General features: G+C 29.2%; 1 protein-coding gene and 1 long non-coding RNA gene across 3 annotated transcripts; one reads left to right on the forward strand and one right to left on the reverse strand.

The window, feature by feature from the left end:
- The first annotated feature begins 8,366 nt into the window (after positions 1-8,366).
- LOC128293005 (uncharacterized) lies at positions 8,367-10,882 on the forward strand. Its single transcript, XR_008283018.1, has 2 exons — positions 8,367-8,438; positions 10,644-10,882. It is a non-coding gene; the product is annotated as an uncharacterized LOC128293005 (long non-coding RNA).
- Positions 10,883-18,224: 7,342 nt separating this feature from the next.
- LOC108452902 (60S ribosomal protein L10a-like) lies at positions 18,225-20,290 on the reverse strand. 2 transcript variants are annotated; one of them, XM_017750694.2, is made up of 6 exons: positions 20,197-20,290; positions 20,031-20,075; positions 19,261-19,480; positions 18,920-19,085; positions 18,585-18,790; positions 18,225-18,450 (listed from the first exon to the last, which is right to left on the reverse strand). In XM_017750694.2, the coding sequence occupies exons 2-6, from the start codon at positions 20,033-20,035 to the stop codon at positions 18,397-18,399; spliced, it is 651 nt and encodes a 216-aa protein (XP_017606183.1). In that variant the 5' UTR covers positions 20,036-20,075; positions 20,197-20,290; the 3' UTR covers positions 18,225-18,396. The 2 variants fall into 2 exon arrangements, with proteins under 2 accessions (XP_017606183.1, XP_017606182.1); XM_017750693.2 differs by lacking the exon at positions 20,197-20,290 and having other exon boundaries at positions 20,031-20,190.
- Between the last annotated feature and the right edge of the window lie 4,488 nt (positions 20,291-24,778).

A 24,778-nucleotide genomic window follows, 5' to 3' on the forward strand; every position in this document is an offset into this window, starting at 1 on the left:
GCACACAGAAATGTTCACAATAACTCAAGTTGGTCTATATCAACTATTTGTCACATATTTTTATGTCATGCTTAAATATTTTAACTATGCTAGTAAAAAATTATATAATTAAATGTGATAGCAATGCCTATATTTTGAATATAATATGTATATAAGATTTTCGTGTCATATGGCAAGTTTATAATTATCGAGGTAGACATATCATATGGCACCAAACACATACATACATTCCATACTAAGAATATTCAATTCTACCATTATCACAAACATGCCATATGTGGCATAAAAGATAGGCATACAATAAAAGTTGCCTGATAGATGCATCTTACCATTCATGGTTGTCCTTATCTTTTGAGTCAAAATGTAGTGTTTTTAGTATTATTGTATTTTCCGTACATGAGAGTTAAATATTTTGATGCAAACATGCTGCACTTAGCACAAAAAACGTAAACATACAGAAAAAGTTGCCTTATAGAGGCATCCTACTATTCATGGTTGTCTCTATCTTTAGAGAAAAAAATAGAATTATTTTGGTGACAATATATATATTTTACTTATGATTTCTTTCCATGTAAGGATGCACATTGTGCTCTTGTGAGAATAAAATATTTGGAAATAAATCTGGCATACTTAGCACAAAAGGACATACAGCAAAAGTTGCCTAATAGACGCACCTTATCGTTCATGGTTGTCTCTATCTTTTTGGTAAAAAATACAACAGTTTTGCCTGATAGACCACTCAAATTTTTTATTTTTCCATAAAATTTTTAGAAAATTTTAATTAGGCCCTGCTAAAATTTTGAAAAATTCTTACTATTATTTATTTTTTTGAAAATTTTCATTAAACTCTCCTAAAATTTTTTTAAATTTTCATTAGTCTCATTAAAAATTATAATTAGACCCCTACTTTTATTTTTGAAAATTTTGCAAGAGCTTATAAAATTTAATCCCTAAGATCCGTCATTGCCTATAAATATGATGTTTTGCAACTCTCAAGGTACCAAAGCCCATTCCTTTGACATAACAATGGCCATTTTCTTCCTGTCATACTAAGACTAGTTCTTCAAGTCAGCAAAATGATTGAGTGCATGTGTTTTGGAACTCTAAATAGTGTACTACTCCAAGCAATGACATCACATATCGGATCAGTGATTTACCAGATGTACTTATCATTCTATTCTGTTTCATGATGGCTATGATGAAACCAGTGAGGGCGATGTTTGCATCATCAGGTAAAAGAGTCCATTGTTACAATTTCCAATGATCTCATAATTACCTGATGCTGGAAAAGATGGTCAAGGAAATAGAGAAAGTTGTGGAAGAGGTGCATGTGTTTTCTTCTTTTTCTATATCTATTTCAAGCCTTCTTCAACAGAGCCTAAAACTTGCCACCGAAGTTACAGGACCACCATGAAAATTGCTTCCTGATTGGGTTGATCGGCTATCAGTACAGCTTCTCTTTAAAAATTTAACTTTAGGCTTTAACGTTGTATCATCCATTTCTTAAAAATCTAACTGTTAATTGTTGGGAATGAGATTAAGATGGTATATTTATTCAATGTAACTCAAAAGTACTTTAACCAAGCAAACAAGCTTTGGCTAAACCAACCTACGTTGAACATATTAAGGCTTTATTGATATTTGACATATCAAGTTCTATCTTATTGTTTTGTTACCATTTTGTTTAAGAACCTGAAAAATACAAATTCAAAACATGTAGATCATATTGATATGATGATACGAAGATTCATACTATGCTAAATTGTTAAAAATGCTGTCCAAAAGGTTGATCCAACAAGAAGTAATAAAATAGGTGTAATCACATATGGCAAAGTGAACAAGTTAAACTTTATCCAAAAAAGGAGAAACAGGTCTTCTGATTGGGTTCCTTGACGTCAAATTGCTCGATTTGTTTCCATCTTATCCAACAAAGTAAAATACAGAAGCACAATGCTCTTTGTATAATAATAGCACATTACAATTAGCACTAGACAAGAAACTTCTTTTTCCCATAAATAAGAAAACAACAATGTTTATCAATGTAAAGACGAATCAAATACAATATGTAACTAGATGGTCAGAATTCATATGTTAAAATACATTTTCTTTCAGGGTTTTGAGTTATAGAAAAATAAGGAAGCCCATGCACCAAGTAATCAAGTTTCTTCAATATTAGAAATGGTAAAAATCCCATTGTCCAACATTTGATTCAACAATATAGTCTATTTAGAGCAGTTTAAATAAAAAACTAAAATGGGAGAACAAATAGAGAGCCAAGCCTGCCAGAGCATGGGTAAGCTCGTGAAGACCCACAAAACAAAATGCATCATGGCAATGAGCCCTAGGCAAAGATAAGCATTGCCCAAATAACACCTATAGTTTGCCAGTATATTACTAAAAATGTAATTACAGAGAGCAAACCTATTAACCCAATCGGTTCACCAATTACTTAAAGTGTGAACCTTTTTACCATGTAAACTAAGCAAGTGTACACAAGGGTACTATGTAAAAAAAAATTAAACCGAATCGAAAAATCAAAATTTTCTCATTGTAATTGGTTTTTATTTTCGATTTATTTGACTTATTAGGTCAATTTTTTATTTCGACATTTTAAACCAACTAAAACTATAACCCATGAGGCCATAAACCCATGACTCGTTTACATGCCCAACCTTAAATTTAAACCTTAAATCTGAATACCCATTAAAAATTAATAATCTTAAAAGCTCAATCAAACCCATGAAAATTTTAAACCCAAATTGGTAATTTAATTTTTTACAATATTCATTTTGGTTTTGATAATTTAATATATATATATATATATATATATATATATATATATATAACCAAATTGATATATACTGTTAAGAATAGTAGAAGACATGAAAATTGTATATTGACCATGTAAGAAAATAAATATTTTTTAGTTCATTAAGAAATGTTTGATTTAATTTTAAATATTTTTATAATAAATTTTAAATAAAAATTTAAAAGTAATACGGTATATTAAATTGAAGAAAGAATACAATTATCTGAAAAAATTATAAGTAACTCAACTATATTACTTAATATTTTATTATTAAGTGGATATCCATCAAAATCAAAATAAGTTTGATATATTTTAAAACTTTAATATTAATTAGAAGTAGAGTTTATTTCCTTACTACTTATATCTTACTGTAACGTTTCCTAACCCTATACCGTCGCCAGAACAAGGTTACGAGACATTACCAGTCAGTACAGTCCAATTCTGGTCATTAATTAAAATAAATATTTATACTCATCCTAGTTTTAAGATGTCGTCCCTTTAATGGGCCCTCGCGGTCCAATATGAACAGTAAATTCAACTCGGGACTAATTTAGAATCACTACGAATTTTTAGTAAATTTCAAAATTCATATTATATACCGTTGCCAACCATAATTTACTCATTTCATCAATACTTCTACAACCTAAATGACTCTCATAAAACATTCTAGGTACATGCCATTACCAATACTCAACATACTTTACCTCATTGAATTCGGGATCGGCTTGGGATACTGATTCAACGGTCTAGCCTTAACTTAACTCACATGCATCTAAAACAAACCGTGACAATGAGTATACACTCATGGTATTTCTATAATCTGAACACTTAAACAATTATAAAACATATTAATTTATATATATTAAACTATTCAAACTCAATGAGAATTCAAACTTTCACTTTCCAACCAATGTTTTGGTCTACTTTAAATTTCAAATCATTTATTATTTTTCAATAGCAATTAATCAATCAAGAATGTTCATTAACACTCGTAATAATTATTTATTCAAAGAACATCAATTATTCGGTAACAATCAATTATTCAATAATAACCATTATTCAAGATCGATCAATTGATCGGTTATCCAAGAATATGATCAATTATTCAATAAAATCGATATTCAAGAACTATTAAGCTATTCAAGAGCGTCATTCATTCAAAGACAATCGCTTATTCAAGAATGATCAATTATTCAATAATATTCGCTTATTCAAGAATACTAATATCCAAGAATACCAATTATCCGAATACCAATTATTCAAGAATAATCGTTTATTTTATACCTTTATTTACCCCTATTAACATGACTCGGACTCGACGGATACACGGATCCAACCAACACACCAAGACGGCACATAGTGCCTCATCGGCCGGCCGGAACAAGAATAGTAACGATAGCGATGACATACACGAGTACCTCATCGAACAAATTCGAACAAGAATAAAGATAAAGATTCAACACACAAAGTGCTGAATCGGTAACGGTAACAGTAACAATATTCGACACACAAAATGCCGAATCGGTAATGATGAGCGATGAGCGGTAATAAAGAATTAGCACATAAGTGCCTAAAATATGGCACATACAAGGTCTGATCGGTAAAGTCGATAAATCCTGCATTTTCCAATCCTATGGCATGCCAATTATATCCGACTAGCCCGACAAGTTAATAGGAAATTTAATTCTTATTCCAATTTTACTTAATATTCATATTTACCCCTATTAACAAAACTCAGACTTTGGCGGATATACGGATTCCAACCAATACACATTTCAATTAATCATAATTCCTTTCCATTCAATTCAATTCAATTCAATTCAATTTAATTCAATTCAAATTCACTTTTCCACTTTCTAATCAGTATACAATTCAATACCAATATATATTTCAGATATTCACATATAATCATACTTCGGTTCAATTCCAACCACTTTTCAATCAATACACAATTCACATATTTACAAATATTCATAATTTATTTTATTTTTATTCAATTCATATTTATTTATTGTCCAATCAAATTTAAAATCACTAATTTCTTTTCAATCAATATACATTTCAAATAATAACATTCAATTCAATTTGGTTCAATTCCATATCATCCAATCAAAGCCATTCCAATATTAACTTCTCATGTATTTTATTTGTTTCACTTTTCCAATCAATTTACATTTTAATTTCAATTTCAATTTCAATTCAATAACAATTCACATATATTCATAAATCAATTCAATATAATCAATATTCAATCCAATTCATATAATCATCTCAAAACACCTACTACATATATATATTAAATAATAAATCCAACAATTTAAGTATTAAGTTCGGATTATAAAAATACAAACCGTAATTTTCGAGCTAACTCCCGTTGACTTTGTCTTGTCCTTTCTTAGCTAAGATTTCCGATACCACATTGACTACGAAATTAATACAATTCATAATCATTAATTGTAACACCCCCTAACCCCAAACCGTTACCGGAACGAGGTTATGAGGCATTACAGGATATATCAGACAACTTACGAATAATTTACAATTAATATAACTTTCATAGTATAATATAATAATTAAGTCCCTATCTTGAACTCTCAAGTTCAAACACGATTAAAAGTAGAACGGGACTTGTTCGAGTATTCCAATTTTTTTTATAAAAATTTCGCAAGATTTCGCTTATTTTTACCTAAACCTCCGCAAATTCAAACCAAAACAACCAACACCAATATTTCACATTCATATAACTAATATTTATATCATTAACATAATTTTAACTTAATAACTATCATAGCATCATTCAAAATTGATTATAAACTTCATTCATTTAACAACTTAATGTTCATGTATCAAAATATCATGTACTTTCCTTACCATTTCATTTAACCATCTAAATCTTATAATTCATCCTTCACTACTCAAAACAATATACATATTCAAGTGACTAAATAACACCTATGTACATGCCACCTTTACCCAAAAAAAAAATATACATCACCAAGTTTGTGTTGGAGTCGGGATTGTTCTGGATGCTGAGTCAGGACACTTGACTTTTACTAACTCAAGACGGAAACAACTGCATGACGAGTATGGATATACTCAGTGGTATTACTATAAATCAAGACTATTTAACATTAATAAATTACAAACATCAACCATAAATTTTATAATTATTTAAACTACTTTTATATACAATAATTTTACTTCATAAATCTTAAATTCATAATTCATTTTTTTCATACTAACTCAATTCATAATTTAGTTCATACATTCTTTCTCGTACTTTTCAATAGTGCTAAAACAAATAATCTCATTTTCAAAATTTCATTTCAATTATTTACCCTATTAACAAAGCTCGGACTATGACAGATACGCGGATTCCATCCAAACACACCAGAATATCCAACCCAAACACACCCGGAATATTATAAATCCTCCATAACACACCGGTATAATATATCCTCCCAAACACACCAATAAGGCATTAAATGCCTATTCGGATAAACCGAAGTATATAATAACAGAAACATCCTCTCGGCCGAACTACAATCTCTTCATCACATCACAAATCCAATGGCATGCCATTTGTATCGAATCTAGTCCGACAAGTTAATAGGGTATTATTTTACTTTTTCTAATTTCAATTTCATTTACACAAAATTTTTCAATACTCATTCAATTCAAATATCTATTATCTTAATTCATATACAAATTAATTTTCACACAAGTGTATACCATCAACACCATACATTTGTCACAATTTATTTATTTTCAATCAATACACTTTTCAAATAATCACATATTCCATAATTCACTTATTCAATTCAATTTGATTCAAATTTACATCATTTTCATTTTCACTCAATATTCATATCAATTTCACATACTTACCTCAAGTCTTATTTACCATACATAACAGTTAAAATTTCAGCAATCAATAATAATTAAAATTCGAATTATAGTAATACACACCGTAATTCTCCCGTTTTAGTCCTCGATGACTTTCTCCTTTCCTTTCGATGCTGATGCTTCCGGTTCTTTATTGGCAAATTAACTCCAAGCTTCAAATCCTTAGTTTTCTCTTTTATTTTTCTTTCCCTTTTTCTTTCTCTTTTTCTCCCTTGCTTCCCGTTTTCAATTTTGTTTCTATTTGCTTTTGTTTCTTTATTTCTTTAATTCTTTTATACTTTATTATTTTATTAACATAATATAATATTAATATAATATATTAAAATATCTTTTACTTTAATATTAAGTAAATTAATAATTATATTACAAGTGTACATATTTATATTATTACAAATGTCATTATCTAATTTGCTTATTAAATAAAAATCTCATGATTTAATTAATACAATTAATAATTATAAAATATCTTTATACTTAAATTATAAGTAATTAAATATTTAAATTACAAATGTACCCATACAATTCTTACACATGTATATTTTATTACCATACAATTGTCTTCTATTTAATTTATTTATAATATATTATCAATTAAATAATCATAACAATTTAATATAAAATTATAATAATAATCATTATAATATATAAAACCTAAAAAAAATCTTTGATTTTATTTCACTAATATGCCACCTCATTTGTAGTCAATGGCTTAATTGCCATTTTAATCCTTTTTATTTTCTATTGCTTTATAATTAAACTTTTATCCTTTATTCAATTTAATCCTTTTTATTACTTACTCTAAATTAAGCTAAATTCACTTAATTAGATCCTAATTAGACACACCACTAGGCTCATAAATATTTTTAATAATTATTTTCGAACTTATTTCACTAAGACGGAGGCCCTATAACTCACTTTTCCGGTGCCCGTGAATTTCAAGTCATTACATTAATACATTACTAATTTATATCTTGAGTTACAGAATTCTAAATTAAGATCCGCTAATTTCTCCTGAAACTAGACTCACAAATCTTCTTACCATAAAATTTTCAGAATCTTTCGTTTAGCCATTAAATACAGCTTTATTCTTTAAATTCACCCCTATTCTCATTGTTCGACAGCTTTTTATTCTTCTTCACTAAAAATTAATTATCTCACAAGATGTAACTCAGATAATATTCCCATTGATTTCTCCTGAAAAATGTTTTTGATATTGTGATTTTTGTTTTATAAGCGATTTATTAAGTTCAAGTGGTATGACCCTAAGGTCAAGTGGGTTTAGAAAATGAGGTATCGGGACCTTGTTTCTATAAACCGAGTTGTAAATATTTTTATAAATATTTACGTAGTGGCAATAAGATGGTATTAAAGTTTCGTTGAAAAATTTTATCGTTTCGATAGTTAATTAAACAAAAAGGACTAAATTGTGTAAAGTGCAAAAGTTGTATTCTATAACCTAAAGGTGTTAAATAGATATAGAACTTAAAAGTAGAAGTCCTTATTTGGTAATTAGCCCATTAAAGAGATAGTGGGATATGATGGCTTGGCATTTGGTGTAATAAATAAAGTGTATAAAGATTAATATTATAAATTGGTTAAAAATAATAATAAAATGAATATAATAAAAGAATCAAGGTGTCATCTTTTTCATTCTCTTTTTACCAGCCGAATATGAAGGCTTGAGAAGCCATGGAAGAAGCTTCCAACTTTTAGCTAATGCATGGTAGGCATTTCTAGTCCCGTTTTTAATTATTTTTATATTTTCGGGATCGTTGTTGCTTAATCTATCTAATGAGGGGACTATTTTGCAAAACCATTGAATAGTTTGATATTTTCCATTGATGAGTATAATAGGGCTTTGAAGTTTAATGGAAGAATATGAGTCGTTGTTGATAGTTAAACACTTTTTGTTAAGTGAATTTTTGTGAAATTGACAATTAAGGGTTAAATTGATAAATGTGAAAACTTTGTGGTTAAAATATCAAATAAATAAAATGTGTGGGCTGCTAGAGACACTAGTGATATTCGTCTATAGTATAATTTTACTCAATTTCATGAATTTGCATTTTTATGATATAGGGACTAAATTGTAAAGAAGTTGAAATATTAGGGGCAAAACTATAATTTTGTCATAAAGTGAATTATGGACTGTTTTGATACCATGAACATTTGGCTAAGCTTAATTATGGTTAAAATGGTTAATTTGCATGTTTTGAGCTCGGGGACTAAAATGAATAAAAGTAAAACTTTAGGGGTAATTTTGTAAAATGACAAAATGACCAAATTGTATGAAATGAGGTGTTTTAATGTCTAAATTAATATACTGAATGAAATTATTAATTTAGATCAAGATCGGGTGGAAAATAGAGAAAAATGAAAAAAATTACCAAAATGCCCCTGAACTTTGGTATCTCTACAATTTAGCCAGGTAAGTTCGTATGCAATAAGCATTGTTAAATTGATGTTTCTAATGCTTTAATATTGTATAAATTGTATATACGTGAATATTTTAATGTTTGACGACATATCGACAAAATGTGGCACTTAGTGTGTGGGGCAATCGAATATGGTACTCAGTGTATAAAATATTGAGAATGGCACTTAGTGTGCGAGATATTGAGAATGACACTTAGTGTGCAAAATATCGAATGATTCAAAGGAAAATTATAAATTGTGATTGAATGATTAAATAGAGCAAAGTGAACATGCATACATGCTATATTATATAAATTGTTTATGAGACGACTTTATAATGGTGATATTTGGGCTTTGAGCCTAGCAAGCTTTAAGCTGGTGAATAATATTATCGGGTTTAAAACCTAGCAGGCTAAATGCCAGTGATTTGATAAAAGTCTAAGACTATGAGACCTTGTGTTAAATCGACAATTGAATTTGTTCAATGCATTAAGTTTGCCAGGTATGTGATATATTCTTATGCATGTTAGATCGAATGTAATTGAATCATGAATGTGAAATGAGAAGCATAGGTGAAAATGCCTAAGCATAGGTGAAAATGCCTATGTCATATATGTGAGTAAGGGCAAAACCATCGTAAATTATCGATAAGGGTGGACTATGTGCGGAATCATCTTATAATTGCTAATTTGAACGGTTATGTGCGAATCATTGAGCATGATGTATTGTATTGAGATTATGCTTGAGTGAAATTATAGATATGTGATGAAATTGATTGGTGCTATACATGTTTAAATAATGTGAATGCAAAGAATGTGTGAAAGAGTAAATTTGTAATAAATCTGCTTGAGACAGCAGTAGTAACGTAATTTTGGAAAATCACCAGAAATTGTTAAAGTTGAGTTAGAAGCTGAATAAATTATGTAATTAAAGCTTAATGAGTCTAGTTTCTTATAAAAGAAACCGTGTAAGCAAAAGAATTTCTGATAATGAGATATTTGAAGTGGCGTGGGATAGAGTCAAATGACTTTGGGGTCCCCTGTTCTGTTTTTAGAAAATCATTATAATTTGTACAAAAATGGTTATAAGATAAAATTTATATGCTTAGACTCCTTAATGAGTCTAGTTTCAAATTAAATCAAATAGAACATATTTTGAATTATGTACAATGATAAACTTGATTCGTAGTGAAGAGTGGTCAGATTAGTCAAACAGTGAAACAGGGGAAACTTTAAGAAAAATCTGGTATTGATTGGCCAAACCTAAAATTCTGAAAATTTTATGGATGGAAGATATATGAGTCTATTTTCAGGGAAAATTAACGGCAATTGATTTGGAGTTTTGTAGCTCCAGTTATAAATAATTTAGTGACTATTGCTCAGGAAGATAACTTTTAGTGAATTTGTGATTATGTTGTAAACATTGATAAAACTTGTTAATAAGTTGCTTATTGTTTTCTTATGAACTTACTAAGCGTAAAGCTTACTCCCCTTTTCTTTCCCATATTCCCTAGGGTTGCCAGGTTAGCTCGGGTTGGAGGCCGTCAGAGATATTATCATATTGTCAAGTCTACGCTATCGGCGTAAGTAAATCTTAGTGATTCGAGTCTATGGCATGTATAGGGTTGTAAAGTTGAGTAAGTAAATGATACAAGACTAAGATATTGGTAAATATTTAATAATGCCTCATGAATATTTTGGGCCTTGTAAGCCCGATTAAAGGATAATATACGTGTGTATGAAAAATTTAAAATTGATCAAAAATTTTTACGGTCTGGTTTTATATAAATGGATGAGTTTAAATCTGGTAGCATCTCGAACCCTGTTCCGGCGAGGGATACGGGCGAAGGGTGTTACACAATTGCTTACACCGTTTCTTCTATAAGAAATTAGACTCAATAAGATTTAATTCTATATTTTTTTCATCCTCTAATTCAATTTATACAATTTTTGGTGATTTTTCAAACTTAAACTACTGCTGCAGTCCCAAACAGTCATAATACAAAATGTTGATTTTCTACTTTAATTTTAATTTAATCCTAACTAAATTCACTTACTTTTCTATCTTAATTCATACTTTATTTCTACTCAATTTTAACCAAAATTAGACATAATTATCTATTTTTCATCATAAAACCATAATTTTGAAATTCTTTCAATTTAGTCCTTAAAGCATAAAACTTATGAATCACTTTACAATTCAATCCTTATTTCATTTCTAACTTGAATTTCTATCAATTTAGCCCTTAATTCATCTTTTGTTCAACTTAATCAACACATAAAATTCATTAACTTCCTAACTTTTGATATAATTCATGTAGTACTCTTCTCTAGAATTCCATAAACATCAAAATTACAAGAAAAGGGATCAAATTAACTTACCTAATAAAGCTTAAGGCTTCAAAAACCCCAATTTTCCTTTTATTTTTCTTTCCTTCCTTTCTTTTCCCCGTTTCGTCTCCTTGTCTGTTTCTTTTCTCTCTTTTTCTTTTTTTTTTTACTTTATATATATATATATATATATAATATATAATAACAATAATAATAATGACTTTATTAAACATCTACATAATATCAAATATTTATTTTACACTTGGGCACACATATATTATTACATTTGTATTTCATCCTCACCATACACTTGTCATTTTATATTTATTTATCATATAAATATATTATAATATAATTATTTATTTAATAAATATCTTTCACTAAATAATAAATATCCATTTAATATCAAATACATATATTACAAATATATGTATTTTTTATTAATACATTTGTACCAAAACATTACCATACACTTGTCTTTATTTAATCTATTCATCATATAATATCAATTTAATAATAATAAATACATTAATTATTTACTTAAATAATAAGTAAATACATACATGTATTACAAATGTATGTATAATACTTATTACACATGTATTTTATTTTTGCCATACACTTGGCACTCCTTTGGCTTATTTTCTTATTTAATCCTTTTAATTTCTTTATCCTATAATTAAACTTTTACACTTCATTCAATTTAATCCTTTTATCTAATTATCCTTTATTTAAGCTAATTTGCTTCATTAAACTTTAATTAATCACTCTCTTAACTTCGTAAATATTTTTAATAAATATTTACAAATCTATTTTCGAAACAGAGACCCGAAAATGTACTTTTTCGATAACTATAAAAATTCAGGTCATTACACTTACCCTCCCAATTTCTATATTATTTTACTTTCTTTGATATCTATTTCATAACAAATTAGAATTCGTTTTCTAGCTCATAAAAAAAATCTAAAAACCGACAAACCAAATAAAAAGTTTCAATTCAATTATTTAGTTTTGCTCTCTAGGTAAATTCAATTTATTCGATTCACATAAGTAATTTGACTTATGTAACTTTTGGTATAAAAAAAATCAAATCAACTGAATGCACACCCTGCAAAGTATACATGGATAGAATAATACATGAAAGACATGTTAATATGTTGATATTCTTGTGGGTCACCAAATGTACTGAAGAATTTGATAATGACTTTAAAAGGAACAAAGAAGACAGATATGGCTTTAATTCATCAAGTTCGAGATTTCAGTAGTTAATTCTAACCATCAATGGTTGACCATAAAGCTAAGATGGTAGATAAATAGTATTTCTCCAAAATAACTTGGAAGTACTTTAACCAAGCTAAGAAGCTTCAACTAAAACAACCTATGTTGAACATATTAAGACTCCATTGAGGTTTGACATATCAAGCTTCTATCCTATTGTCTTAGTACAAAATTAATGAGGGATGCCAACTTTTTAAGAACCAGAAAAAACACAATTCAAAACTTCAAAACTTCAAATTCATAATGATATCGACAAGTGCTGAGAAAATTCATGAAAAAGTGGGTATTTATGCTTATATGAAGATTTGTTGTATGCAAACTTGTCAACAAATTTATGATTAAAAACAGAAATAAACTAGACACGTAAAAGTAGTATCACTAATCAATTCACTAATTACTTAAAGCATATGAATCTTTTCATTATGTAAATTAAGCAAGCGCACGTGGATTAAATAATTTATGGAAAGTGACGTGTTGATCCTAATCTAGAGATGCTAATTATCGATAAATGTTACGACTGATTTTATAAATAAGATTTAGGTTAACGTGTCTGCTTATTTACCGAAAACCATACTACAGTAGTACAAGTTCTCTTTCTTGACAAACAGCCTCTACTTCAATCCTTATGACGATAACTCTTCAAGCTTTCAATAATTTCCGTGTGCATAAGAGATCAATCAAATAAGGGGTCTATCATAGACAAACAAGAAATAGTGCTATGATTAAGTATTATACTTGATCCAATAAGGTCAGTCAAGCTAACTTATTTTCTTATGAAACTTCACCTCTCTTACTAAAATATACCAACAACATACTAGAGAATTAGACTGGATCTTGCTTTCACTACAATGGATCTAACTTCTCTTTCAAAGAAGAAAAATGCATTACACTCAAATCTCTACATTTAACTCACCATTAGTTTCGGTTGTCTTTAGCTCTACGATATTTGTTCAAGCCTAATTTTATTCAATATATGGATTTGAAATTTTATTCAAGTATATTCACATTTGTGTATGGCCGGTAAAGATCAACTCATATTATTATTTTCTTTTCTAAAAATATAATTATTTTTATTTAATATTTAATAATTATATATATCTTTTATTACTATTATATATTTTTATTTTATTAAAATTTTAAATATAAACAATTTAATATATTTTAAATATTTAAATTCTAGTATATTATTTTTTAGCTTTTCATAGGATATAAATTATATAGTATATAAAATAAATGAAAAATAATATATCATAGACATGAAAATGTGGTAGGCTTGCTTGACCCATATTTTAAATAGTTTTTTGTCTAAATCTATTTTTAAATCTATTTTTTAAACTCTTTCAAATTTCAAGTAAATTTTCGAGTTTTAACAACTTTTAGCCCTTAAACAAGTCTAGATAAACTCAAAAAAGAAAAATTCAAATGATGTAAAGTGAAATTAGCACACAGATTTGTTCACGATAACTCAAGTTGGTCTATACCAGCTATTTGTCATATACTTTTATGCCGTGCTTAAATATTTTAACTATGTCTAGTAAAAAATTATATAATTAAATGTGATAGCAATGCCTATTTTTGAATATAGTTTGTATATATGATTTTCGTGTCATATGGTAAGTTTATAATGGTCCAAATAGACATATCATATGGCACCAAACGCATACATACATTCCATATTAAGAATATTCAATTCTACCATTATCACAAACATGCCATATGTGGCATAAAAGATAGGCATACAATAAAAGTTGCCTAATAGATGCATCTTACCATTCATGGTTGTTCTTATCTTTTGAGTCAAAATGTAGTGTTTTTAGTATTATTGTATCTTCTGTATATGAGAGTTAAATATTTTGATGCAAATATGCCGCACTTAGCACAAAAGACATAAACATACAGAAAAGGTTGCCTTATAGAGGCATCCTACCATTCATGGTTGTCTCTATCTTTAGAGTAAAAAATAGAGTTTTTTTGGTAATAATATATATATTTTACGTATGATTTCTTTCCATGTAAAGATGCACATTGTGTTCTTGTGAGAATAAAATATTTGGAAATAAATCTGACATACTTGGCACAAAAGGATATACAACAAAAGTTGCCTAATAGACGTGCCTTACCATTCATGGTTGTCTCTATCTTTTCTGTAAAAAATGCAAGGGCTCTGCCTAATAAGCCAGTCAAATTTTTTATTTTTCCTTAAAAATTTTAGAAAATTTTAATTAGGCCCTGTTAAATTTTTGAAAAATTCTTACTATTTTTATATTTTTTTTTGAAAATTTCCATTAATCTCTCCTAAAATTATAATTAGACCCCTAATTTTATTTTTGAAAATTTTACAAGAGCTCACAAAATTTAATCCCTAAGATTCATCACTGCCTATAAATATGATGTTTTGCAACTCTTAGGGTACCAAAGCGCATTCCTTTGACATAACAATGGCCATTTTCTTCCTGTCATACTAAGACTAGTTCTTCAAGTCAGCAAAATGATTGAGTGCATGTGTTGTGGAACCCTAAATAGTGCATTGCTCCAAGCAATGACATCACATATCGAATCAGTGATTTACCAGATGTACTTATAATTCTATTTTGTTTCATGATGGTTATGACGGAACCAGTGGGGGCGATGTTTGCATCATCAAGGAAATGAGGCCATTGTTACAATTTCCAATGATCTCATAATTACCTAATGCTGGAAAAGATGGTCAAGGAAATGGAGAAAGTCATGGAAGAGGTGCATGTGTTTTCTTTTTTTTCTATATCTATTTCAAGCCATCTTCAACAAAGCCTAAAACTTGCCACAGAAGTTACAGGACCACCATGAAATTGCTTCCTGATTGGATTTGATCGGCTATCAGTATAGCTTTTCCTTAAAAATTTAACTTAGGCTTTAAGGTTGAATCATCCATTCCTTAAAAATCTAAATGTAAATTGTTGGGAATGAGTTTAAGGTGGTATATTTATTCAATTTAACTCAAAAATTACTTTAACCAAGCAAAGAATCTTCGGCTAAACCAACCTAGGTTGAACATATTAAGGCTTTATTGATATTTGACAAATCAAGGTCTATCTTATTGTCTTGTTACCATATTGTTTAAGAACCTGAAAAATACAATTCAAAACATGTAGATCATAATGATATGCTGATAAGAAGATTCATACAATGCTAGTTAACTTGTTAAAAATGTTGTCCAAAAGGTTGATCCAACAACAAGTAATAAAATAGGTGTAATCACATGTGTCAAAGTGAACAAGTTAAACTTGATCCAAAAAAGGAGAAACAGGTCTTCTGATCAGGTTCCTTGACTTCAAATTGCTCGATTTGTTTCCATCTTATCCAACAAAGTAAAATATAGAAGCACAATGCTCTTTGTATAATAATAGCACATTACAATTGTTAATAGACAAGAAATTTCTTTTTTCCATAAATAAGGAAACAACAATGTTTATCAATGTAAAGACGAATCAAATATAATATGTAACTAGATGGTCAAAATTCATATGTTAAGATACATTTTCTTTCAGGGCTTTGAGTTATGCCAAAAGAAGGAAGCCCATGCACCAAGTAATCAAGTTTCTTCCGTATCAGAGATGGCAAAAATCCCATTGTCCAACATTTGATTCAACAATATAGTCTATTTAGAGCAGTTTAAATAAAAAACTAAAATGGGAGAACAAATAGAGAGCCAAGCCTGCCAGAGCATGGGTAAACTCGTTAAGACCCACGAAACAAAATGCATCATGGCAATGAGCCCTAGGCAAAGATAAGCATTGCCCAAATAACACCTATAGTTTGCTAGTATAATACTAAAAATGTAATTACAGAGAGCAAACCTGTTAACCCAATCGGTTCGCCAATTACCTAAAGTGTGAACCTTTTTACTATGTAAACTAAGCAAGTGTACACGGGTGTGTAAAAAAAAATTAAACTGAAGTTAACCGAATCGAAAAATCAAAATTTTTTTAGTGTAATTGGTTTTTATTTTCTATTTATTTGACTTATTTAGTCAATTTTTTATTTTGATATTTTAAGCCAAATAAACCAATTAAAACTATAACCCATGAGAGCATAAACCCATGACTCGTTTAAATGTTCAACCCTAAATTTAAATTTTAAATCCAAAACCCATTAAAATTAATAATCTTAAAAGCTCAAACCAATTAAAATTTAAAACTCAATACTCATTAATATTTAAAACCTAAATTGGTAATTTAATTTTTTTACAATATTCATTTTGGTTTTGATAATTTAATATATATATATTTATATGAAAAACCAAATTGATATATAAACGCTAAGAATAGTAGAAGACATAAAATTGTATATTGACCTTGTAAAAAATAAATATTTTTGAGTTCATTAAAATTTGTTTGATTTAATTTTGAATATTTTTATAATAAATTTAAAAAAATAAAACTAATACGGTATACTAAATTGAAGAACTAATACAATTATCTGAAAAAGTTGAAGGAAAAAAATTATAAGTACCTCAATTATGCTATAAATATCTTATTATTTAGTGGATGTCCATCAAGATTAAGATAAGTTTGATGTAATTTTCTTTCTACTTGTTATATCTTGCCCTCCCAATTTCTATGTTATTTGACTTTCTTTGATATTTATTTCATTACAAATTAGAATTGTTTTCCAACTCATAAAAAAAAAAAATCTAAGAACCAACAAACCAAATAAAAAATTTCAATTTGATTATTTAATTTTGCTCTCTAGGTAGATTCAATTTATTCTGTTCACATAGAATAATACATGAAAGACATGCTAATATGTCGATATTCTTGTGGATCACCAAATGCGGTGTAGAATTTGATAATGACTTTAAAAGGAACAAAGAAGATAGATTTGGCATTTATTCATCAAGTTCAAGTTTTCAGTAGTTAATTCTTACCATCAATGGTTGACCACAAAGCTAAGATTGTAGATAAATTGTATTTCTACAAAAAAACTTGGAAGTACTTTAACCAAGCAAAGAAGCTTCAGCTAAAACAACCTACGTTGAATATCAAGACCCCATTGAGGTTTTGACATATCAAGGTTCTATCCTACTGTCTCAGTACAAATTAATGAGCGATACCAACTTTTTAAGAACCAGAAAAAGCATAATTCAAAACTTCAAAATCAGAATGACATCCGCAAGTGCTCAGAAAATACATGAAATAAGTGGGTAAATATGCTCATATGAAAATTTGTAGTATGCAAACTTGTAAACAAATTTATGATTAAAAACAGAAATAAACCAGACACGCAAAGGTTGTAATTAAATTTTGACACATTAGTTGGTTTCATTTTACACTCTTACTAAAAAGCTCACATCAAAACCGAGGCCAGTATAAGTCCAGGATATCCACCACACTCCCACATAGTGACAATCAGCAGTCAATATCCATAAGCCCAACAAGGACGCCAATTGCCAACCATTTGTTAAGGGAAATTTTTGTGTGGATTAAGCAAATAATGTAAAACCCAAGTTGATAAGCAAATCAATATTCCAATGTCTCGTATTCATAACATTTCTAGGGAACAACAGAACATAACATAAACTTAAACATTCTAAGTAAAAGAGAAGAAAAAAACTGATTTTAGTATTAAATCCCCACTACTACTTTCAGTCCGTACATAACAGAAGGTAAAAATATGAACTCAAAAGATCCTGTTTGAAAGACCCATGGTGCTCTTCAAGTAGAGGCACCTCACCTGCAATTAAGACACAATCAGCATCGTGAAAATTATTGCAAAATCACATACTTAAGCTCTATCAAAAGCATTTACGCGTATATATATGCTGCAGGAGCAATCAACCTAAACAAACCAAAGATAAGAAGACTTACATTTTGCCAATTTTTCTTCAACAAGGAAACAAGGAAATTGACGCTCATTTGCACATTTTGGAAGATCTGCTTCTCCTCCATTGCAACATTCCCAACAGCAACTCCCATGCATAAAACCTTCTTCAGCTGGAACTTAACCATTGCCTTTGTCTCATTCACCTTCGACTCTAGTGAATCCTGGTGAGTGACAAGGGTTGGGAATTTACCTGTGCGACAACAGCAAGATAAAAAAAATTCAAGTCAGAACAGATAAAGGCAAAATGCACAAGCTTGGGTCTTCCTACAAATCCTTTAGGAGGGCAATCCAAAAACAGATGCTCTTATATTGCACTAGCCTGCTTTGTTGAGACCAGGACCCAGAAGACGTGGGATTTGCTTGATGACAGATTCAGAAGCCAAAAAGGCATGATACTTCTTCGCAAGCTTCTTCACCAACTTCTTATTCTTGTTCAGTTTCTTCAATGCTTCCACGTCCATATAATCCAAACCTATCTTCTCTGCCTGCAGTACACATTAAACCATTTAAGTTGGCCCTTTTTGACCAGAGTCCAAACAATACATTGCATCGGATTTTAAAGGATTTATACTGTACATGTTGTACCCGAGTCCAGACATAAAGTTCTCTTATAGGATATGTAAACAATCAAAGTTTCACATAAGAAAGCTGCAAAATCACCTCTTCAACGTGTTGAGCATCTCCAAGCATGCAAATCTTCATCTTGGGGCGAGGAATATGAGGCAGCTTCACAGATCCACTGAATCGCTTGTCTTTTTGAGGATCATAGTTTTTCAGACCAATCTGGAGTTCAATGGTCTCAGTAAATTTGCGCTGTTTCTCCTTTGACTGAGCTACAATGGTTGAAATAGCTTCTCTAAGCGCATCACTCTGAAGCTTACTGTAAATAAGATATCCAAAACCTTTCAGGAAAGAAAACCATAAACAACCTCACAAACTTCATAAGTTTGCATAACGAAGGGTTAATCATGGCACCATAAACAATTCAAAATCACAAAATGAACACCCCAAAACATTGCATAGTTCAAGCCAATAATTCTCAGAATGGTTCTCCTGGCACTGATGACAATCCAAATTCACAACTTAAAATTCACAATCTAATTACCGATACAAAACATTGAGTGCTAACTAAAAGAGAACACTAAGAATACCTAACAAGAACGCTATTTCATAATACTTCAAAGACTAAAGTACCTAACAGATTATCCTATAAAACACAAATCAAAGAAGGAACCAACTCTTCTAATTCGAGTCCAGTAAATCAATCATCAATAGCAAAACTAAAATGACCTCAACTCTGAATCAACAACTGATTATTTCACCGATGAAAGCACCCAACAGATTATCCTATAAAATACAAATGACGAAAGGGTCCAAACTCTCCTAATTCGAATCCATAAATCAATAATCAATATCAAAATATACATTACCTCATCTTCGAATCTTTGTTCTTTCCACAAACAATAAAATTTTACCTGCGAAACAAGGTTACAAAGTCATCAAAAACTTAAAGAAGTTATAAAATGAAATTAGATCTGCAATGAAATGGGCGCTTCAGTAAAAGAGGGTTTAGACAGAGGGGGAGTGAGTAGCTACCGCCACCAACAAGAGATGAGAAAAGCCCTAGCCAGATTTTCTAGGCTTTGGGGAAAACATATAGGCTGGTCAGTCGAAATAATAAAACTGATCTTGGGTCAGTCTAGCCCAATTTCGTAGAATTTTGAATACAGCCCAGTTTAGTACTAAATTGGTTCAGCCCAAAAAGAGTATCTAATATCATATACATAATATAATAATTACTACTTGATTGGTTCGGCCCAAAAACTTAAATATTTGTTTGTTTATTATTATTATTATCTAATTTTAATTTAATTTTAACAGGAAAATTTTAAAATTAATCATCATATTTTTTAAAAGAAGTATTTTAAATTTCTTAATATATCTGTTATATTTTTATTTTTATTTTCAAATAACTTTAAATTTTTTAAAAAATTTAGTTACATAAAATTTGATGTGTTATTTAATGGTTAAATTAAAAATTTAATAATAAAAAGACCTAATTAATATAATATTAATAATTTAAAGATATAATTAAAATTTTTAAAATTTAAAATAAGAATTATAATTTAATTCACGTAAATTTATACAACTACTTAAAATTACAAAACTCATGCAATCTTGTAAAATAATTGAGAATCAGTTTTCTTTTCTTCTAAGTTGTAACATTGAATATATTCTTTTTCTTTTTCGTCCTGAAATTGAATTCATTAGCTCTTGCCTTTTGAACACACTTTACCTTCTCAGAATTTACAAATCTTTTATTTCCAAAAGAAATAACAAATCTATTTTGAAATTACATATCTTCTTGAATTAATCTGAAATTTTCCGAATCTTTAAATTCCATCAAATTATTTATAGTTCGATTCTATCTAACCTTGCAAAAATATTCAAGACAAATTTTTAAAATTATTTATTACATTTTTGGAAAAGACGTAATTTATCAATCCGTTATATATATTTATTTTATTTTCAAATAAAGTTAACATTATTTACGTAATATATATACAATAATTATTTTATGAAAAAATACATATTTTTATAAAGTTTAAATATTTTTATTTTTCATTTTTGCTATGTGTCAAAATAAGATATTGACTCATGTTGCTATACTATCAGTTGTCAGTGCCACATCAACATATTTTATTAGGTATATAAAATAAACATCAAATTAGATTATAATTTTTAAATTTAATTATTAATTAGAAATTAGATACCAAATAGATAAAAATCACTAAATTTAAGTACCTTTTATATATTATCCCATTTGTTAACATGGTTGTAACTAAAAGTTTATATACTATAGTAAATGTCCCTACGCACCATAAAGGGAAAAATCATTGACCATTTTTACTCTTTTATTTTTACAAATTTTATAAATTTTTATTTCCTTTAACTTTTAATTTTGTTTATTATCAAATCACTTCAAAATAAATAGAAAAGTTAATATTTATTATTTTTGGTGATGTTGGATATACAGGATTACTATGTGAAAGACACCTCGATATTTAATTAATTTAAAAATTAAATAAAAATTAAATATTTTTTATAAAATTAAAAGGCAAAATAAGCAATCTTGTCAAAAGTCATTTGTATTTATATTTTTAATATAATTGAAGAGTTGTCTCATGCAAAAAGATATGGGTGAGGTTGATGGTACGAAGAAAAATTTGAGTCCGCCGTATTTTGCTAAGAATAACTAAAAGCATTTTCTGTGATAAGTCCAGATTTTGTATTTACATTTGGCAACCGAACCTTGGTGGTCTGCAAAGTTGCCTACACATATTTGTTGATTCTTGATAAATAAGGCCTGCAACTTTGGTTGCAGGCACTCTTGCTCTTATGTCTTTCTTTTCCTTTCTGAGAACATTTCTGCTTAGAATCACACACACACACACACATCAGTGTCTTTTAGTGTTTGCCAAAGGCTAAACATACTTCTAATGCAGAAACAGATTTTTCAGCCCTTGATCTTCTGCAAGAATATCATCATGTGAGTTCAATTGATTCCTCTTCTCTTTTCTTAAAAATCTTTTGATTCATTCAATGTTGGTTTCCCACAGAATCACAAAAATGTTGCTTTTGGTTTCCAAGAAGTTGTTGCTTGTCTCTGTAAATAGTTTTAGAAAAAAAATTCTGATTGAGATTTGAAAATTGTTGGTATCCTATTATAATTCAGATAAGCTATATCAGTATAATATCTTTTTCAATTTAAATTAGTATTCTCTTTCCTGTAGATTTGGTTGTATGTAATTGCACTGTTTTATTATATGATTGTTAGGCACAATTAAAATATCCTTTAAATATATTAAAAGATATAAGAAAAAAGTTGATTAAGTTTTAATTTGATTAGTACAGGTATTGTTACTAATGTAAGAAGATATGATTTCAATTATAATGAAACGTATTATATTTTTATTTATAAGGTGGGGTTATAGGTAATTTTACTGACATGATACTGAATTTAACTCAAATAGTTATTTTTTATTTTGCCTAGTAAAAATCATAACTTAAAGGTGCTGCAAAAATAAAAATTTGAAGTAATAAGAAAGTTCATGCTTAATTGTTCTTATAATTTCTCAGGAACTATGACTTGATCACAATATATATATATATATGTGTGTGTGCATGGTTTATGAATTATTTGGCAATAAAATTATCTGAACTTAATCATTGAGATAATTTGAGATTCTTAACCTTCTGTCCCTCTGTATAGGACTTTACAGCTGAAATCTGCCTGAAATTATCTGGAAAAAAAAAGGGGTTTTGTCTACAACTTTGGTGATTAAGGGAGAAAAATGGGGGATAGTAAATTGGATTGGGCTAGTTTACTTGGTGGATTACCAGACTCTGATGAATTGATGTCACTGTTAATGAATGATGTCAAAGTTGAGAAACCAGAAGATGAACAGCCGCAAGAAGGCAGCAAATTCCTAGTGCAACCGACGACAGTGATACCACAGCAGCAGGACATTCATAATGTTGCGACAGATGTTGAAACTGGTTCTTCTTCTTGTCGTCTAAATGATCAGAATAAGATTATCAAAAATGGAGGGTGTTTTATTAATCCATTAGGGTTCCCATATAGGTCTCGAATGCAGGTTTTGGCTGCAGATGCACCATCAGGAAGTGGAGAGTTGCTCGTAATGAATGATTTACCTGTTTACAAGAGAGGGAGGAACAATATACAAGAAGCCATTGAAGAGGCTGAGCAAAAGAAGAGGAAGAATAAGATCAAAAACAGAATATCAGCTGAAAAATCTCGAGCCAAGTCTAAGGTGTGTGTGTGTGGTAGTAGCAGGTATATATATGCCAGCATACTACTACTAGTCGAAAATTACGATTGATCCTTTCTCTTTCCCGTTCCTAGAATTTGAATCTCAACATATGTAACTCTTTTCCGATGCTAAGGCACCAATCTTGTTTTGAAGGAGCATACAAGATTTCTGGAAGAAAAAGTGGAGCAATTGAGAAATGAGAATGCACATTTAAAGAAATTACTTTCCCTGGTGAGAGATCTCACGTTTCTTCTTGACAAGAAACTGAGAAAATATACAATATTTTCCTATTTGCCATGTACTACTTGTTGATTTTGGCCTTTCTCATCTTGCATGTGGATCAGGAAGCTGCATCAACTGAGAGACTCCCAGAGGTACTGATTTTATATATTCAATGAACTTAATATCCATATATCAAATTTTCCAAAGGAAAGCAATGCATATCTATATTTACTAACTTACCTTCATAAAAACCCATCAAACTTATACCAGTGTGCATCATCATGTATTATACCAGTGTTACCTCACATCGACTAAATTAAGTCTTATATTCAGATAGGATGCTTAAAAAATGTTGGAGATTTTCTTCCATTGTATGTACAGGAAAGAGAAGAGATCTATGGGAAAAGGCAAAACAGTGTTTAGAACTGAAAGAACTGCAAACCTATATAGGAGCTGTATATGGAGACTAATGAGCAGGTTTAAGCTGACCAAGATCAATAGTGGTGGGACCGAATAACAATATGGGATGGCATGGTTTCCTTTTAAATACATTATAGGGTCTTCATTCTACATCAAATATATAAAGAAAAGCTTTTTGTTTGCCTTTATTCGACATGGTTTTCAAAAAAAAGATAATTAGATTTGCAGTGAGCTAGAAGTACATCACACTACTGCAAAGTTTTTGATAATTTATATTTTATTATTGCCTGCAAAAGAACATGGCTTCAATTATTTCCTAATAGATAGAATCATGATTCACCTGGATCTTGAGAAAACTACACAATATTAGGAGCTGCAAATAGTTTTAATCTCTTTTGAGTTCATCATTCAAAAAAGAAGGAAGATGTATATTTATAAGCATATTTTACGATCAAGAGAGATAAATACGGCTGGCTCGACTCACTCATCAGATCTCAGCATTAATGGATTGATAGAGTGCAAATGCTAAAAACTGCATAAACATTTTTTATCAATCAAACTTTATATTAGAACCTACAATTACAAACAGTGGCCATTTAATGAGATTTACAGATTTTATGATCCGAAACAGATAAAGCTCTCGCCCCAATAATAATATCAGAAAATCAACATCCAATAATTCAACACATAATCTGAATCCT

This window comes from Gossypium arboreum, chromosome 5, assembly GCF_025698485.1.
Source record: "Gossypium arboreum isolate Shixiya-1 chromosome 5, ASM2569848v2, whole genome shotgun sequence".
Classification (NCBI taxonomy): domain Eukaryota; kingdom Viridiplantae; phylum Streptophyta; class Magnoliopsida; order Malvales; family Malvaceae; genus Gossypium; species Gossypium arboreum.

Coding starts and splice junctions, on each gene's coding strand:
- LOC108452902 (XM_017750694.2), bottom strand. Junction 19,086..19,260: donor ATGCTCAACACGTTGAAGAG/GTGATTTTGCAG, acceptor TGTGTACTGCAG/GCAGAGAAGATAGGTTTGGA. Junction 18,451..18,584: donor TGAAGAAAAATTGGCAAAAT/GTAAGTCTTCTT, acceptor TCTTAATTGCAG/GTGAGGTGCCTCTACTTGAA.